Source organism: Perognathus longimembris, chromosome 13, assembly GCF_023159225.1.
Source record: "Perognathus longimembris pacificus isolate PPM17 chromosome 13, ASM2315922v1, whole genome shotgun sequence".
In the NCBI taxonomy this organism is placed as follows: domain Eukaryota; kingdom Metazoa; phylum Chordata; class Mammalia; order Rodentia; family Heteromyidae; genus Perognathus; species Perognathus longimembris.
In genome coordinates, this window is record NC_063173.1 from 59,769,710 (window position 1) to 59,786,571 (window position 16,862).

The following is a 16,862-nucleotide window of genomic DNA, read 5'->3' on the forward strand; positions in this document are numbered from 1 at the left end:
GTGCTGCCCAGCAGCTAGGAGAGCAGGTGGATGTGGTGTTGGAGGCTGGCTGGGGTGCCCTGCCCCGCAGCTAGGAGAGCGGGTGGATGCGGGTGTTTATTTTTATGAGTTCACACACACTGATACAGCCACTGGGCCTAGCTCACTCCCCCCACCCCCTCCCATGGGCAGGGTTCCCCTAAGAAAGGGAAATAACAGTGAGGGTGGACAGATGTAGGGTGTGTAGCCAGGGGGTCCATGGCTGGGGCCCCAAGTCTAGGTCCTCAGTCTCCCACACGCAAGCATCCAAGCGTCAATAAATAACCCAGGTCCAGCCACACTTGGGGTCACTCTTCACAGTCCAATTTGAGGCTGATGCTTTGGGCCTTGCCCCGGGACAGGGTCGTAGGCGGGGTCCCCGGGCCCTCTCGGTCCGCCTGGCTGGGCCCCCTGGAGCGGAGCAGCTGGCTCTGCTTGCGGAGGAAGTCCACTGGCGCAGCCACGCCATAGCTGCTCTTGGCCAGGGCAGTCCTTGGCGGTCCCGAGGGGGCGTGGGCGTGGGAGCCCGCCTCCAGCTGGCCCAGGTGAGCCACGTAGCCATCCGACAGGAACTGTGGGCAGAGAGGGGCAGGGATGGGGGGGGTCACCTTCCCTTGCCCTCCACAGGCCCCTGCAGCAGGGCGGCCCGACCCCCGGCCTTCTCTTAGTAGATAAGCCGTTGAGCCAGGGTGCCTAGCTCTACTCCCTCCCCTGCCCTGCTCTGGCCTATCTCATTTGCAAGGCAGCATCTTGGGTAAATAACAGCATCTAATATTTAGCGATCACTTGCTTTGTGTCCAGTCCTGAGCCCTGAACAGTAAACAAGGCAATCTTTATTTACCGTGAGCTGATGAGGCCGGGCCAGCATCCTTTCCAACTTACACACAGGAAACAGGCTCAGAAAAGCCAAGGCTGAGGAGGAGGAGCCAGTCTTTGAGGCTTTGCGCATGTACCTGCCTGGGTTTTCCCTGCTCTGCCTCGTAGCTAGGTAGGCAACAGGCTGCTTGCGACCCCTGCCCCACGAGGGATTAAGGTTCGCGGTGGCAGGTGGGCTGCTCGGGCTTCCCCACCGCTCGCCCTCCCTGATCGTCACATGGCGGGTGGCCGTTGGTCCCTTGACCCTCACCTGGCACTGAGCCTGCAGCTTCCGCACAGCACGGCCCACGATGTAGGTCTGGCTGGGGGACAGGCCGAGCGCGGCGTAGACAGCCACATCTTTGGGGGATCCGTAGCCGGCCACAATGTTCAGTTCTACCTGTGAAGGGAGAGGCCGGTGAGCTGCCTGGGGGCGGAGCCGTTAAGGTTGGGGTGGGGCTTGTGCGCATCTTCCAATCGGGTCGTTTTGGGGGTGGGCTCTCTGGGCAGAGGTGGAACCATCTGACTCAATCTCCCTAGTTGGCTCTAAGGAGGAGGGGCCCCCTAGAACCAGGATGGTGGGGACCACAGGGACCTCCAGTTACTTGGCCAGGGCCAGATGGGGGTGGAATCAGGTGCTGCCCGGCCTGGGATGAGGGCAGGGAGGGCGCCTCCCGCGGCCCCCGCACCTCCTGCACCAGGCTCTGCAGGAACACGGCCTTCTGGCGGAGCGGGTCGTGAGTGAGGCCGTCGCAGAAGGAGACGACGCCGTGGGGGAAGTTGTGCTGCGACAGCCAGGCCACCACGCGGTGCTTCTGCATGTCAGGCCGGCCCGTCACATACACGATCAGGTAGCCCGAGTCCTGCCAGTGCCTGCGGGGCAGGGGCCGGTCAGCGGCGCAGGCCGGGGCGGGGGCCGGTCGCCGCGGGGGGCGGGGTGGCGGCTCCTACCTGACCACGTCCACCGCACCAGCGCGCACCTTGGGGTCGCTGCCCATGATGGAGACACTGGCGGTGAAAGAGCCGTCGATGCTGAAGACCACGGCTTCCGTGCCACGGGCCACCACCGTCAGGCAGCACTCGGCGTAGGTGTGGTCGCCCCTGCGGTGGAGGGGGCCTTGAGCGGGAGGGGGGGAGCCCGGCCCCGCGGAGGCCCACCTGCCCGCCGCTCACCTGACCACCATGCGCACGGGGTAGACGCCGATGCCCAGCGCCCGCTCGCCGGGCACGGGGAAGGTGAGGCGGCCTGAGCTGTTGGTGACCTCGGTGCCAAAATGGATCCACTTGCCCGACAGTGGCTGTGTCATGATGTACACGTCCACCTGGGGGGGAAACGCGCATGGGAGGGGCCGGGGAGCCGCACGCCCAGGCGCCCCCCGAGGGAAGCAGAGGCTGGCCTGCCGCAGCGGGCGGGAGGGAGGCGCAGGCCCTGCGGAGCCAGGGGAGCGGGAGGCGCGGCCGCCAGTCCTGACCTTCTCTCCGGTGAGGGTGACCACGTCCAGGGGCCCGTACATGAAACGCCCGCTCAGCACCTGGGGCCGGCCCTCGCACACCACCGTGTCGCTAGCCCGGTGGTTGGAAGTGACGTTCTGGTGGGAGGGGAGGGGATGGTGTGGGTGAGGGGGGAGGGCGGATGGGAATGGGGGAGACCCCGGAAGGCCTGCACCCCTGCGGACCTCAACACGCGGTCGCGAGGCCTGTGGAGAGGGTGGTTTCGGGGGACGGAGCTGCGCTAAGAAGGTTGCAGAGATGAGATCCGGTGGAGAGGGCCTAAGTCCCCACCAACCTTCCCACCGGGAGCAGGGGGGAGCGGCGGGGCGGGGCTAAGGAAATGAGGGGGTGTGGCCAGCCCCGGGGGTGGGGCTTTGGGGTGGGGCGCTTACCCGGATCTTGACTTGGGTGCGTTTCCGTTGCCACTTCTCCCTGGGGAAGGCGGGGCTGTAGATGGACGGCTCCTCACACTCGGTCAGCTGTGGCCTCTCCTTCTCGATCACCTGAGGACGCAGGGCAGGCCCGGTGAATGGCGGGGGGGGGGGGGGGCCCTGCCGGCCCGGGCTCCCCTCCGCCTCGCCCCCTCACCTGGCGCAGGATGAAGGCCACCACGTCGGCGGACTCCCAGTAGCTGGCGTGGAAGAGGTGGGGCAGCGTGACGGTGGGGAAGGCGGTGAGCGCCTCGGGGCAGTACAGCGAGTAGTCGATCCGCTTGGTCCCCCACCAGCGCTCCAGGACTGCACGGCCACGGTGGGCGGTGAGTCAGGGGGTCAGCTACCGGTGCCCCAGCGCCCAGCCCCTGGGTGCTCTTCCCGCCCTCCTCTCTGCCAACGTGCAGGCCGAATGCTACGGAGAGGGCCCAGGGCACCGTGCTGGAGGACAGGGTGTGTATCTTAGGGTCTAAGACCCCCGCCCCCCCCACCCCCCCACAGGCTGAAGTGCCCAGTGGCTTGCTGACTTACTCTTAACCACCTCACTGGTGGTGCTGGGGGCTGCTGGCTGAGCTGTTGGTTCAGTGCCTAACTCAGTGCCCTTCCAGAAGGCACCACTGGCCGAGGTGGGCGTTGAGGGTACCATCATCTCCAGCTCCTCCAGAAAGAGGCCTGAGTGGGTCTGTAACGTGTCAGCTAGGAAGAAGGGCCAGCCTCAGCACTGGGCGGGGTCAGCTCGGCCTCCCAGCTTCGGACCCAGGGGGCCCTGGGCAGGAAGCCCCTGCCCATCGACTCCTTCCCTGCCTGCCAGCCTGCCTGCTCAGGTCTTCGCTGGGATGGCCTGTCCCCTATCTGGGCAGGACAGACGTACGGAGGTGTTATCTCTGGCTTTCCTCAGCTACATCCCTGACAGAATGAGTGCCTGTCACCCCCCCCCCCCCAAACACTCACACAACTGAACTTGAGCCTAGGACGCTCCCTCATGGCACCAATGAGACACAATGTCCCTACAGGCGGATGCACCTGGCTGCTGGCAGACCCTGGCGTGCTAGACTATCTTTGTCTCCTCTCTGTAGGTTAGTCATTACCCCCTACTTAATACAAATTAGAAGGGCCTGTGGGCTGGGTGCCGGGAGCTCATGCTTGTAATCCTAGCTATTCTGGAGGCTGAGTTCTGAGAACTGTGATTCAAAGGCAGCAAGAGCAAGAAGGTCCTTGAGATTCTCTCTCCCTCTCTGTCTCTCTCTGCCAGTCCTGGGGCTTGAACTCAGCACACTACCACCACTTGAGCCACAGCGCCACTTCTGGCTTTTCTGTTTATGTGGTACTGAGGAATTGAACCCAGGGCTTCATGCATACTAGGCAAGCACTCTACCACTAAGCCACATTCCCAGACCTCGAGATTGGTATTCCAATTAACCACCAAAAGCTGGAAATGGAACTTGGCTCAAGTGGCAGAGTTTTAGCCTTGAGCACAAAAGCTCAGGGGCAGCATTCCTCCTGCTTTGAGTTCAAGTCCCAGGGTGGAGAGGAAGAGCGACAGAGAGACAGGGAGGGACAGGGACACACACACACACACACACACACACACACACACACACACACATCTGAGAATTGTGATCAGAAGCCAGCACAGGCAGGAGAGTCCAGGAGACTTATCTCCAATTAACCACTAAAGCATCAGACATGGAGCTGTGGCTAGCCTTCCGTGGAAAAAGCTTAGGGACAACAGTCAGGCCCTAAGATCAAGCCTTCGTACTGGCACAAAAAAAGAAGAGCTGCAGATCTAGACACTCCTCTCTCCAAAGGCCAGCAGAAGCTCCCTGGCCCTGGAAGCGTGACAGGAGGTTACAGCTGAGATGGATACTACCTTGTATTTGTTGTTGGTTGTATGGCTTGAACTCATTCTGGGCTCTGTTTCTGAGCTTTTAAATTTTTGTTTTTTTTGCACAAGATTAAGGCTCTACCACTGTGAGCCACAGCACCACTTCCAGTTCCAGGTTCCACTTCCAGGTTCACTGGAGATGAGAACCCCATGGATTTTCCTGCCAGGGCTGCCTCTTCAGATCTCCGCCTCCTGAGTGGCTAGGGCTACAGGCGTGAGCTGCCAGCTCTTGGTTACCCCGTGTCTTTTAACGCCACCCCCTTCCTTCCTTCTGTTTGGGAACCTACCCAGCAGCAGGGACGAGCCATCTCCCAGGGGGAACTTTTGGTAGCGAGGCACAGCCAGGGGGGCGATAGCTTGGAACTTGGGGGCCAGCAGGGGCTCCAGGCGGGAGGCGCAGGGGTCAGCTGCATGGAAGAGGTTGTAGATCTGCTCGCAGGCCGGGTGCATCTGCGCCACTGGGTACCCAGGAGACAGAGAAGGCGGGGAGGAGGTTCAGCCGGACACCCCAGGAGGGCGGGGACCAAGCGGCGCCCGGCATGCTGTGTGTGGGGCGCTAGGGTCCTGCTGACCATGACGGGTATCTCTTGCCCAAGCAGAGATCAGAGCCTTCACTCTGCTCAGGCTCAAGACGAAGCATTTTCCCTCCTGGGTGGCCATTTCTTCCCAGATTAGCTGGGTGCTGAATAACTAATTCAGGAGGTTGAGACTTAAGGATTATAGTTCAAAGCTAGCCCTGGCAGCAAAGTCCATGGGATTCTTATCTCCAATGAACTAGAAAAAAAGCCAGAAGTGGAGCTGTGGCTCCAGTGGTAGAGCGCCAGCCTTGAGTGAAAAAGCTAAGGGACAGTGCGGAGGTTCTGAGTTCAAGGCCCAGTAGCAGCACCAATAAGTGAGTAGGAAACACAGAGAGCTCTTTCCAGCTTGCTTTGGAAGGTCTCAGGGAACCCCCTCTTTCTGGCCCCCCTTGTCCTATCTAGCTAGACTGCGGGCTTCACAGTGTAGGAGTGACAAGGGCGGAGACGGTGGGGAAGGAGCAGTCAGAGACAGCGAGCGCCTCCCCACCGCGGGCTCACCCTCCAAGGCGGGCATCACGGTTTTCCGCAGGGCCAGCACCAGGCCCAACGGGGAGCCGAAGAGGAAGAAGCCAGAGACCTTGAAGTCCAGGCGCGTGGCGCTGACGGGGCCGTCGGGAGGCTCGGCACCGGCGGCCGGCGGGCAGGAGGCCGTGCTTGCCCGCCTCGGCTCCCCAGAGGAGGTGCTGGTGGGGGCCGCCTGGAGACTACGGAGAGAGGGGGCTCATGCTGCTGCTGCTGCTGCAGGCCGGGGGGGGGGGGGAGCGGAGCGTGGAGGTCACCTGTTCTGAGGGGTCTCGGGCTCCGGATTGGCCGCGTCACTGGGGGTGCGCTGGGAAGGCAGGGCGGAGGGCTCGGGGCTCGCCCTGCCCAGGGCCTCCACGCCCTCTGCCAGGGGGTCCCGCAGGGGGCCGACCTCGGGGGAGAGCAGCTCATTGTTCTGGAACACAGGACAGACGCTGCCTTAGGCCGGAGGCCATGCCATTTCTCCCGAATCGGGGAGAGAATCCGGCTTGGGGCGTAGGGTGAAGCCTCCGGAGACCTGGGGGCCGGCCCGCAACCACAGAGGCAGATTCCGGACCTGCCGACGAGGACACACACTGACCATGCTCCCACGCCGGCTGCTGCCCCGACTCCCCACGCCCGCGTTGGCACTGTGGCAGAGCGCGTCGAAGCCCAGGATGCCACCGACGCCGTCTCCAATCAGCACCACCTGGGTGAGAGGATGGCGCCGCTCAGAGGACCGTCACCACCCCGGCTGGCCACCGCCGGGTGGCCGCGGAGGCCACGCTGACCTGCCCGCAGAAGCCAGTGCCTTCCGACGAGCGCAGGAAGGCCGCGTAGGCCCGGTTGGTGCGCGCGATGACGGCGGTCACGGCGCCCTGGTAGCGGGAGGACGAGGTGGCCAGCAGAGGCAGGGCGGCCAGGGGGATGTGATCCTGGGAACGGGACAGGCTGTCGCCGTCGTGGCTGTAGGGGCTCAGGCTGCGGGAGAAAAGCGGCGGGTGGGCCGTGAGAGGCTCCGGCCCCGTGGCTGCCCCTCAAGGCCTTCCGGCCGGTTGGCAAACCCCGGCACCCCGATCCCTCATCGGTGTCAAGCCGAGGAGCCGTCTGAGATGGGACCCGGGAGAGAAACGGGTCCCCCCCCCGCCCCGAGATCGGGACCGACCCCGTGTGTGGCTCCCCTTCCCCACGGGACCTCCTAGACTCAGGAAGCCACCGAGTGGCCGTCCGCACCCTGGGGTCCCCCTGAACCTCCCGCCCCCCCACCCCTGGCCAGTACTTGGAGACAAGGGCATAGGCGGCGGCACAGATGGGTGGGCAGGGCACCAGTCGAAGCGCCACGTGGCCCAGGGCCTCGGGGAAGTGGACGCGGGTGACGGCCTCGAAGGCGGAGCTCAGCGTCTGCACGTCCGCCTGCTTGGAGCTGGCGTCCGTGGGGCCCGAGTCCAGGATGCTGCCGCTGTGCAGGATGAGGAAGAGCACGTGCACCGCGCAGGCCTCGGCCCCCAGGCCCCCGGCTCCATCCGGGCCCTGCGGGGCACAAAGGGCGGGGTGGCAGGGCGGCGGCGGGCCGGCCGGGGCACACAGCGCCAGCGCGGCTCGGGCAGCCAGACCCACCTCCGAGTCCCTGGGTGCTTGCGCCCCATCTTCAAGGCCTTTGGTAGTCTCCGTTCCTGGGTCTACAGGGCAGGGAAAGCCGGTGAGGGCCGCTGGGGAACCGCGAGGGTTCCCCCACCAGCACTTCGGGTACCCCACGCTCTGGCAACAGACTGAGGCCCCCCTCCACCATCCTCTTGCTCCCACCCTACTCTACCAGGGCAGTTCACTTTCTAGAATCTTCCTCATGCCAGCCTTCCATACGTTTGCCTAGCAAGTTTCTCACAATTCTACCGACACAGTGGGCACTTAACCACACGTAGCTATTCACATTTAGCCACAAGGGAAGGAAAAGCCACTTCCCCCAGTCACAGTGGCCACATTCTAAGGGCCTGCCAGCCAGGGGGCGCTAGGGGCCCTCAGACGGGGTGGTGCAGGTGGAGAGGCACCGTTATCACAGCTCTGTTGGACAGAGCTGGTCTAGTCCTTCAGAACCCAGCCCAGACAGAGGGTGGCCTGGGAGGCCTTCGGGAGCGCCCAGGGAAAGCCCTGGGCCAGCAGGAGGGGGTACACCCTCCTCATCCATCCTCGCACCCCTTCGTTTCTCCTCTGCAGCCCCCACCTGCGCACTCTCAGGCCCCCGTCCACAGTGGCACTCCCGGCAGGCCCCCTTAAACTTAGTACCTAGCTGTTCTAAGTCCCTGCTGCATACGGGGTGCTGGTGGCCGGCACCCTGTAGATGGGGGTCTTTACCAGGAGATCCCTCTGCCTCCGCGGGGGAGGCAAAGGCGTCGATAAAGTCATTGGAGTTCCACTTGGTCATCTCCTTGGGGAAGACCTCCTCACTGTCTGAGAAGCCTTCTGAGGGGACAGGAGGCGGTGTCACGGGGGCGGGAGGAGCGTGACCACCCCTCAACCCCCAACAGGGCCCCCGTGCTGACCGTGGGCATCAAAGAATTCCTCCTCGGAGCTGTTCTCGGAGTCTCGGGCTATGTTCTGCATGCGCCACTCAGACAAGCTCTGGGGAGACACGCCCCCTGAGGGGCCACCTGGGCCTCAGCCCGGGAGTCCAGCAGGCGGTGGGGGCCCCCTCCGGCTCCCGACGGCCACCCCCAGCCTCACCTCCGTGCTGGGATGAGTAGGAGGAGCGGGAGGAGGAGGACCACTGCTTCCCGAAGCTGGCGTCAGGCGAGGCTTCGGGGCCAGTGGGGGCCTCAGGCCCATCAGGGGTGCCCGCGTTGTCGGACCCAGGCCGCGCCTCAGCGCCGGGCTTCCCGAGGGGCTGGACCTCGGGCCCCTCACCGCCTGAGTTACACTTGGCCATGCGCTGGGCCAGCATGCGGGCCGTCTCCTCCTCGAGTGCCCGGATGTCAGCCATGCTCAGCTCTGTCCACTCGTCCTGCCAGCACCACGCCTGGCGGTGGGCGCGGAGCATCACCCGACGCAGACCTGCGGGGGCCCCCCGGACCTCAGGACCGCATTGTCCCGCACTCCCGGTCACCACAGCCTCACGCCTGGCCCGGACTCAAGTTGGGTAATGGCTCCCCCGGGTATACCATCCACCAAAAGCCACAAAGTAGGGCAGGCCGTGCTATCCAGGGAAGAACAGCGGAAATGGGGGCATTTTCCTTGCGGTTCCATCCCCTCCCTGCCCACTGCTTCTTTATCTTCCTAGACACCCTAACTCTGAGCACTGAAATCGCCCCCATCGACTCCAGCAACTGGGACCAAGGCATGCTGTTTGTTTTCTGCTGGCTTCCTGCTGACTTCTTAGGAGTTAACAGTTAATTAAGATGTTAACAGTTAATGAAATTGCCGTGGTTAATGAAGGTGTTAATAGTTAATTGAAGTGTTGGCACTCCTTGAAGGCTGTAGTGAAAGATGATACCCATTCTGCGATATTTTTGTCATAAGCAGAGGAATAGAGTTAGCAATGTAACTATCTAGGAAATCAAGTCCTAATGGCTGAATGATAAATTTCTGGAAGAAAATGCATCAAAACCTTAATAGAAGTTACACGTGTGTGATTTTAGTTTTCTTCTTTGTGCTTTTTGTTATTTTCTCCAATGCTAACCCAAGGATCCCCACTATTTTCCTTGTAAGAGAGGAACAATTCTAGCCCTCGCCTTGTAGGGGAGTTCTGGGAGTTAATGGAGATCTTGCTCAAAAAGCAATTTGGAAAGTAGTAAGTTGTGATTATGCCATCGGCAATCGCTCTTAGTGTCTGGGATGGCCTGTGGCGTGCTGGAAGGCCGTGGGGGACAGCCAGGGGGAGAGTGAACTCGAGCCACTGGACACCTCTACCCGGGAGGCCCAGCCCTGCAGGAGTTGGGGAGTAGGTTTGGGGAGGTTTTGAATTGGGGCTGCCTAGAAGGAATGACACTGAAGTCACAGCCTCTTAGCTTGTACTTCTCGGCCTGTTGCCTCTTAGGGCTGATGGCCCAACTGAGCTTCTTTTAGGCTTGCTCAAACCCACAGGATGGAGAATCTTAAAATCTTCCTGCAAGGAGTGTGTATAAGGTCAAAGGGACATGGGTCTCAGAGATCATGTTGCCAGCTTCTTGTTTCCTGGCCGTGGCTGGAAACTCGAGGCTGGCTCCCCTGGCCCCTCGCCAGGCTTCCCTGCTTCCCCCCTCCCCCGGCCCCCACCTTGCCCACCCCAGCTCCACCTCAAACGGGAATAAGGGCTTTAAGCTTTGGGTCTCCAAACGCGGGGCCTGCTGCATGCTGGGTAAGCGGGGCCTCCCCGCCTCAGGTGCTCACCTACGTCGTGGATGAACTGCTCGATCTTGGCCTGCATGCCCCAGTAGCGGAACTCAACCTTACACAGTTTATAGGCACACATGAGGGGTCCCGTCTGGGCCGCGGTTCGCGCCCAGTCATCCGCCAGTGGGCCTCGGCCGGTCTTGACTGAGCGGTACAGCCTGGGGTCCTCTTCTGCTTTGTACTCGCCGGGGGCCACTGCGTCCCGCACAATGTCGATGGTGTCTGGCGGGGGAAGGGGGGGGCGGCAGGCACTGAGCAAAGCCAGCCCTTTCAAGCCCCTCTCCACAGGCCCACCCCCTCCACACACCGGGAGGGCAGCCTTTCATAAATAGGAAGCTGATGGCTAAGAAGAGGGGCTCCAGGGTACCCCAGTAGTTCCAGGCCTCACCCAGAATGCGCTGTCTCCTCTCAGCCCCACTCAGGTTGAAGACATTCGGCTGCTGCCCGCCATCAGGCAGGTAATAGGTCTCTATTTCAATGGAGAATTTCTCCACGAAGGGGCAGGTATACCTGGGCAAAGGCCAGGTGAGAGTCACTTTGGTGCCCCCTGGGGCTGCTTCCCTTCCTGGTCTCAGGCCTGTGCCCACTCGCACACTCACCGAGTTCGGGTGTAGGGATAAGCATTCCAGGATTCCTCCTCGACCTGCAGGGCAGCTTTGGGCAGCAGAGCCCGGAACCAGCCTGGGATGTGGGAGCCCACGTGGTACACCTTGTGCGTGTACTGCCCACTGCCTCCAGGCCCATCTGTGTAGGGCCGGTTGGCCAGGATTTCCACGCCGCTGCCCTCACCGCTCGACTCCTCCCGGCTCTTTTTCTGCAGCCCAAGGCAGATCCGAGAGGAAAGCTTGGTCCCAGCTCAGCCCCAGCTCTGTTTATGGGGGTCCCCGGCTTAGCCCTGGTCCCCTGCATAGCCTGTTTAGTTCTAAGCAGCCTGATGCTGCCCCCCTCCCCCATAGCTCCATGGGATCAAGTTCACAGGCACTGCCCAGTTGTCCATAAGGCTCTGCAACCTAGCACTCCATCAATCACTGTGCGCTTGGGTTCTATTCACTGGGATGCACGGATAAACACAACCGAGGTACTGCCGCAGTGGGATTTCTGTTGCAGTGAAGGGAAACAGAAATCAGGAAAAAGGAAATTGTATGTCAGGTTAGGAGTTAGTGCCATGAGAAACAGAAAGCACAGAGTTGATATGAGGCTGGGGACTGGTGGCTCAAGCCTGTCATCCTCGTTACTCAGGCAGCTAGGAGCCGAGGATCCGAGTTCAAACCCAGCTCAGGCAGGAAACTCCATGAGACTCTTATCTCCAATTAACTACTAAAAAAATCCTGAAGTGGAGCTGTGGCTCAAGTGGTAGAGCCCTAGCCTTGAACACAAAAGCTGAGAGGGAGCGGCATCCTAGGCCCCGAGTTCAGGACCTGGGACCTGTACCAAAAAATAAAAAGAGTTGATATGATGGTCAAGAGGAAGGTCTTGCTGAAGAGTCAACATGAGCAAGACTCGACCCTGACAGGAGGTGAAGGAGGGAGCCCACCGATGTGGGGTGGGATGGGGGAAGATTCAAGGCAGAGAGGAAGTCAGGGCGAGGCCCAAGGGAGGAGCAAGCCAGCTGTGCTCAAGGAGCAACAACACAGCCAGGATGGCTGGAAAGGCGACCCTCTCCCTCTCTCTTTGGGACCCCAATACCAGCGCTCCTGCCACAACCTTCATAGCTTAAGAGTGCCCAGGGACTGCCCTTTCGCCGCCCCAACCTGGCACACACGAGCCCCAGACTCATCGGACTCCGTCCCCGCCGTGCTGGGGAATCGAGCTGGCCACTCTTCCCACGGCAAAGGCCAGGCACCCTCTCTCATCCATTCTTGGGGCCTGATCTCATCCCACCTTCTTGGCCAGAGGGGAGCTGGGTGGGTGGCAGCGTTGGCCGGCCCAGCACCTTCTCTAACCCCGCTCCCAGCCTTCTCGACCACCTCGCGTTGCGCGTTCCCTCCCCGCTGTGCCTCCTCAGAGGATCCTCTCCGCCCCCCCCCCCCCCTCCATCCATGGGATTACAGATCGCGAGGATTAAGGCTGAGCACTCGGGGCCCTTGGGAGGGGGCATCACTTGGCCCTTCGGCCCTGTTTTCAAGGCCCCTCCATCGCCGTCTGCCTTCCCGGCCCCCATCTCCAAGGAAGGGTCTGTCCCTCGGGGCTCTGGAACCCGGGGGGCGGGCGGGCGGGCCCCCTGGCGTGGAGCGCGCCTGCGCCCTCCCTCCCTCCCCCGCGTCCTCACCTGGATCATGTAGAGCTGGGCCACTTGGTACTCGTCCAGGCTCATGGGCAGCAGGATGTGGTACTCCTTGATGAGCATCGTGGAGGAGGCGCTGGGCCGGCCGCGCGGCCTCCGCTCCGCCTAGCGCAGGGCACCGCCGTCAGCGCCGGGCGGCGGAGGGGCTCGGGCCGCGGGACCCCATGCCGGGACCCCCTACCCGGGAGGCGAAGGCGAGCCCGGCCCGCCGCCGCCGCCGCGCCGCCCGGCCCCCGCCGCCGCCGCGAGGCTGAGCGCTGACCTCTTTTCCGCGCAGCCCCCGCCCCCCACCCGCCCGTCGCCATGGCAACCGCGCGCTGACGCGGGGCCCCCCGAGCGCCCGCCGCCGTGGACGCGAGGCCCGGCCGGCCCGGAGCCTCCCGAGCCCCTCGGAACGGCCTCCCGCCAGGCCGCGCCCCGGCGAGTCCCGGGGCCCTTCCTCCGGGGCCGGCCCCGGGGGGACCCGCCCCTCCCACCCCGTCCCCCGAGCCCGCAGGACCGCGTGTCCCCCGCCACCAGACGTCCACCGCGAGCGCTGGCCCCCAAGGCGCCTGGGCGGGCGGCGCGGGCGCCCCGCAGCCCGGCCAGGGCTCCCCAGCCCCCAACTCGGCACCCGGGCCCGGTGGCCCTCGGACCCCGAACCTGCCCCCGCCAGCGCGGCGGGCGGCCCGGCCTCAGCCCCTCCGCAGCTTCCCCGGCTCGGCTCCTGCGGTCCCCCGCGTCCTCCCCCGAGGCGGACCCGCTCTCCCGAGGGGGCAGGCGGGGCGCACGGGCGTCCCCCACGCGCTCGGCCCACCTGCGCCCGGCCGGGCCGCGGCTGCCCTGCGGGCGCCCTCCCACCCCGCGTCGCCCCGGCGGGCGGGCGGGCGGGCGCGAGGCCCCGCCGCCCCCACTTCCCTCCGTTCCCCGGCCCGTTCCCCAGCCGCGCTCCGGGCCCGCCGGCCCGCCGACGCCCCCGCTCACCTCCGGCCTCCGGCAGGCGCCCCTCACCTGGCCCGAGGGTCGGAGGCCAGCGCCCCTAACCCCAGCCTCGGATTCCCGCAGGGGCCGGACCCCCGGAAGGCGCAGCGCCGGCTCATGGCCCCGACCTTTTTCCCGGTCAGCCCGCCGCCCGCCGGCGCCCCGGGCTCCCTCCCCGCCGCGTCACCGCGGCCGCCCCGCCCCTTTCCCGGGCCCTCCCGCCCTCCCCACCCCAGCGGGGTCCCGGCAGCCCCGCCCCGCGGGGAGGCCGGCCTCCAAAAGCCCGAGCCTCGGTGATCCGCTGAGCGGTCGGGGTTCCGACTTCCACCCGGCCCAACCTCCGGCGGCAGCGAAGGGGTGGGTTTCTGGTCCCGCCGGGTCTCAGGCCGTCCTTTCCAGAGCCTCAACTTCTGCAGCCTCCTCCCCTCACCCCCCCCCCCACCTCCCTAGCCTGGGACCCCGGTGTGTGTGTGGCTAGGGTTAGGGTTCCAGGGCTCCAGGGCCCCAGGCCAGTTAACCATGGACCCATAGACTACTGTCACGCCCAATCGCTGGGCCAGGGGCAAAGGCCACAAAGGTGAGGGCTGGTCATTCCACCACATCCAGGCGGGAAGGAGGCACTGGCAGCACCTATTTAGAGCCTTCCAGGGCCAGTTCAGGGTGGAAGGCGGTGGTAGGGCGTAGGGCGGTGGAGGGAGTGGCTCAAGGGAACCGGCATTCCTCTCTGCCAGCCATCTCCGCCAATCCGGAGGAGGAGCCCTTCAGGGGCAGGCTGGCCTACAGTGCCTCAGGCTGCGGAGGCAGGCTGGACCCCAGGCCGCCCCCTGGTGGCTCGTCACAGAGGCCCACAGGCTGAAACACAACAGGAAGGAGCCTGGCCCCTTTTCACCACCCGCGGCTGGGAAGACAGAGGACCTGAGGAGCAGGGGCAACACTGCCCCACCCGAGTTGACTTTCCCTCCCAGCACCACCTCTTCTCTCTTCCTGAACCACCTACCCAGGCTATGGTAGAACCAGACCCAGAGAAGCTCAGGGGCCAGAGAACAACTCCAAATCATCATTTATTTATAGAAAAAGGGAAGATTTAGCAAAAGACACACTGAGAAAACAGTCGCTATGGCCCTGGAGACAAGGCAGGGAGGTGACAGGCCTTCTGAGCCCCGGATGGGATTGGAAAGCCTGAGACAAGTGGTGGGGCCACCGGAAGGAAAGCTCCAGCTGGATCGACATCATTGGCAGGTCATGGGTAGGATTCACAGCGGCCTCTCTGCTAACTCTTGCAGGGCAGGGACCAGTTTGTGCAGCCAGCCAGAGTGACAGCTCCCTGGCTCCTGGAGGGTACCCACCGAGGGACATGGACAGGAAGCCCATGATAGGAAGTGCAACTTGGGACGAAGGCCAGGGAGAAGCAGGTGTTCTGCAGTGGCCGGAAAGGTCCAGAAGCTGAGGCCAAGGTGCTTCCTGTTACGTGCGGGCGTTTCGCTCTGTCTCTGCCAGGCACTCTCTGACTAGTGCCCTGGCATGGATGATGCCTGTGGTGGGGGTGGGATGGGGAAGTAACACACAAGGTCTCAGCTTCCCTCTGACGCCCTCCAGAGGAGCCACTTCCCTCCTCAACTCTATGTTCAGCAAGACCAGGCCAGAAATTCTCAAATTCATACTACTGGAATATAAATTCCTAAACACTTTTCTGGAAATGGATTCAATTTTGTTTTTTTTTTTTTGCCAGTCCTGGACTTGAACTCAGGGCCTGAGCACTGTCCCTGGCTTCTTTTTGCTCAAGGCTATAGCACTCTGCCACTTGAGCCACAGCGCCACTTCTGGCCATTTTCTATATATATGGTGCTGGGGAATCAAACCCAGGGCTTCATGTATATGAGGCAAGCACTCTTGCCACTAGGCCATATTCCCAGCCCCATCAATTTCTATTTTATTAGAAGTACCTCTCTGGATACTTTTGATCTAAACTAGCCCTAGTGTCCTGCACTGACTTCAGATTTCATTCTCATTCTCACACTCTTTCTCTCTCTCCACACACACACATACACACACACACACACACACATACATATACACACATTGTTGGTGGTGGTGGTGAGGCTTGAACTCTTTCTAGGCCTGGGCGCTGTCCCTGAGCTCTTCTGCTCAAGCTAGTGCTCTATCACTGAGGACTTTCCCATGTCTGACCTGCACAGGGGAGGGTGGACCCGGCCTCACTTACCTCTCTTCAGGCGCTCCATGGCACTCTTGCTACCGGCGTAGGTGGGCCGGATCTCTTTACCCATCTCTTCTATGACCGACAGCAGGTCTGTGTAGGTGCTTTGGGAGCCCTGGGCACCAGGGGGCTTCATCGCCTACGTCAGGAGTGGGTGTAGGGATGTGAACTCAGGGCCCCAGGGACCTTCTGTCCCCACCCAAAGGCAAGCCACTGGCCAAACTCACCTGCACATAGCCCATGGAGGGCGGTCCGAAGTCGTTAAACAGGGGTCTGAAAGGGCCAGCGGCTCCTGGCACGGAGCCCGACGGCGACGGGACACTGCCGGCTGCAACAGGCCCCGAGTGTAAGAGGTTAGCGCGCGCACGGAGGCCTCCCCACTTCCCAAAGTCCCCCCGCCGGCCGGGATGGCCCCATTTCCCTCCTTCCCCCCGCCGAGGAAACTTCAAGCACTCAGAAGCGCGCTCCGCCCCCTGCGCTCCACCCGCGAGCCCCGGCGCGGCCACGCCCACTTCGCAGGTCAGGAAACTGAGGCTGAGCGGGGGAGGCAGGCCCGGTACCGCAGCACCGCGACCGCCGGGACACGCGAGCGGGGGCGGAGTTCGAGTCTCACCTGTAGGGACCGGGGTGCCTGGCCCAGGGGTGCTGGAGCCAGGGGTGCTGCTGGGGGCGGGCGCGATGGGTTTGTAGGACATCCCCAACTCGTCGGTGCGGCGGACGCCGGCCGGCCGCTCCTCCGGGGTTGGCTGCCGGGCAGCGCAGCCGCGCTCTGATTGGCAAGCGGGCTGCACGCCCCTGGTAAATAGAGCTCCGGCCGGAAGGGCGGACGGCTACGAAGGGCTCCTCACTCCCAATTGGCGGGTGCAGCTGTCACTCCGGCCTTCTTATTGGCCAAGGCCTGCCCCCGCAGGCCGCAATCGCTGCTGATTGGCTTACGCCTTCCGGACCTCGCACCTGTCTCCTCCCGATTGGGCGGTGGCCACCGCCCTCCGCAATTGGCGAGTTCGCGGCCCGGGCCCGCGCGCTCTCAATCCGATTAGTCCCAAGGTTCGAGGGGCGGAGCCTCAAAAGCTCGGACCGAGGTCCGGCGACCGCCGGGCTCCGCACCACAGAGGCCGCCCCGCGGGCTCGGGCGCCGCCGCCGTCCCGCCGCCGTCCCGCCGCCGTCCCGCCGCCTCCCGCGTCCGCGCGGCCCAGCCTTGCTCCGCCCTCGCCGCCGGACGCGCCTCCCCTCCCGCTCCCGGTGCCGGCGGACGCGGGGCTTTGACGTGCCGAACCCTCC

General features: G+C 63.5%; 2 protein-coding genes across 4 annotated transcripts; both read right to left on the reverse strand.

Moving 5' to 3' along the window:
- Window positions 1-80: 80 nt before the first annotated feature.
- On the reverse strand, window positions 81-13,529 carry Pitpnm1 (phosphatidylinositol transfer protein membrane associated 1). 3 transcript variants are annotated; one of them, XM_048359663.1, is made up of 24 exons: window positions 13,369-13,529; window positions 12,391-12,510; window positions 10,721-10,935; window positions 10,510-10,631; window positions 10,119-10,343; window positions 8,478-8,804; window positions 8,297-8,392; window positions 8,109-8,213; window positions 7,377-7,438; window positions 7,039-7,289; window positions 6,551-6,740; window positions 6,361-6,468; window positions 6,038-6,195; window positions 5,757-5,962; window positions 4,968-5,138; window positions 3,327-3,491; window positions 2,953-3,101; window positions 2,757-2,867; window positions 2,346-2,462; window positions 2,047-2,195; window positions 1,825-1,974; window positions 1,563-1,746; window positions 1,145-1,273; window positions 81-590 (listed from the first exon to the last, which is right to left on the reverse strand). In XM_048359663.1, exons 2-24 carry the CDS (start codon window positions 12,466-12,468, stop codon window positions 327-329), a joined length of 3,732 nt encoding a protein of 1,243 aa, XP_048215620.1. In that variant the 5' UTR covers window positions 12,469-12,510; window positions 13,369-13,529; the 3' UTR covers window positions 81-326. The 3 variants fall into 3 exon arrangements, with proteins under 3 accessions (XP_048215620.1, XP_048215619.1, XP_048215621.1); XM_048359662.1 differs by having other exon boundaries at window positions 8,109-8,216; XM_048359664.1 differs by lacking the exons at window positions 81-590; window positions 1,145-1,273 and having other exon boundaries at window positions 1,567-1,746; window positions 1,854-1,974; window positions 8,109-8,216.
- An 878-nt stretch (window positions 13,530-14,407) lies between these two features.
- Window positions 14,408-16,734, reverse strand: Cdk2ap2 (cyclin dependent kinase 2 associated protein 2). Its single transcript, XM_048359758.1, has 4 exons — window positions 16,194-16,734; window positions 15,808-15,908; window positions 15,587-15,719; window positions 14,408-14,897 (listed from the first exon to the last, which is right to left on the reverse strand). Exons 1-4 carry the CDS (start codon window positions 16,273-16,275, stop codon window positions 14,830-14,832), a joined length of 384 nt encoding a protein of 127 aa, XP_048215715.1. The 5' UTR covers window positions 16,276-16,734; the 3' UTR covers window positions 14,408-14,829.
- Window positions 16,735-16,862: the final 128 nt, after the last annotated feature.

Excerpts from the sequence above, each read along its gene's own strand:
- Pitpnm1 (XM_048359662.1), bottom strand. The coding sequence starts at position 12,468 with ATGCTCATCAAGGAGTACCACATCCTGCTGCCCATGAGCCTGGACGAG. Across the intron at positions 6,469-6,550 it reads GCACTGGCTTCTGCGGGCAG|GTGGTGCTGATTGGAGACGG; the intron begins GTCAGCGTGGCC and ends CCTCTCACCCAG. Across the intron at positions 3,102-3,326 it reads CACCAGTGAGGTGGTTAAGA|TCCTGGAGCGCTGGTGGGGG; the intron begins GTAAGTCAGCAA and ends GTGGCCGTGCAG.
- Cdk2ap2 (XM_048359758.1), bottom strand. The coding sequence starts at position 16,275 with ATGTCCTACAAACCCATCGCGCCCGCCCCCAGCAGCACCCCTGGCTCC. Across the intron at positions 15,720-15,807 it reads CCTCCATGGGCTATGTGCAG|GCGATGAAGCCCCCTGGTGC; the intron begins GTGAGTTTGGCC and ends CTCCTGACGTAG. Across the intron at positions 14,898-15,586 it reads CATGGAGCGCCTGAAGAGAG|GCATCATCCATGCCAGGGCA; the intron begins GTAAGTGAGGCC and ends CCCCCACCACAG.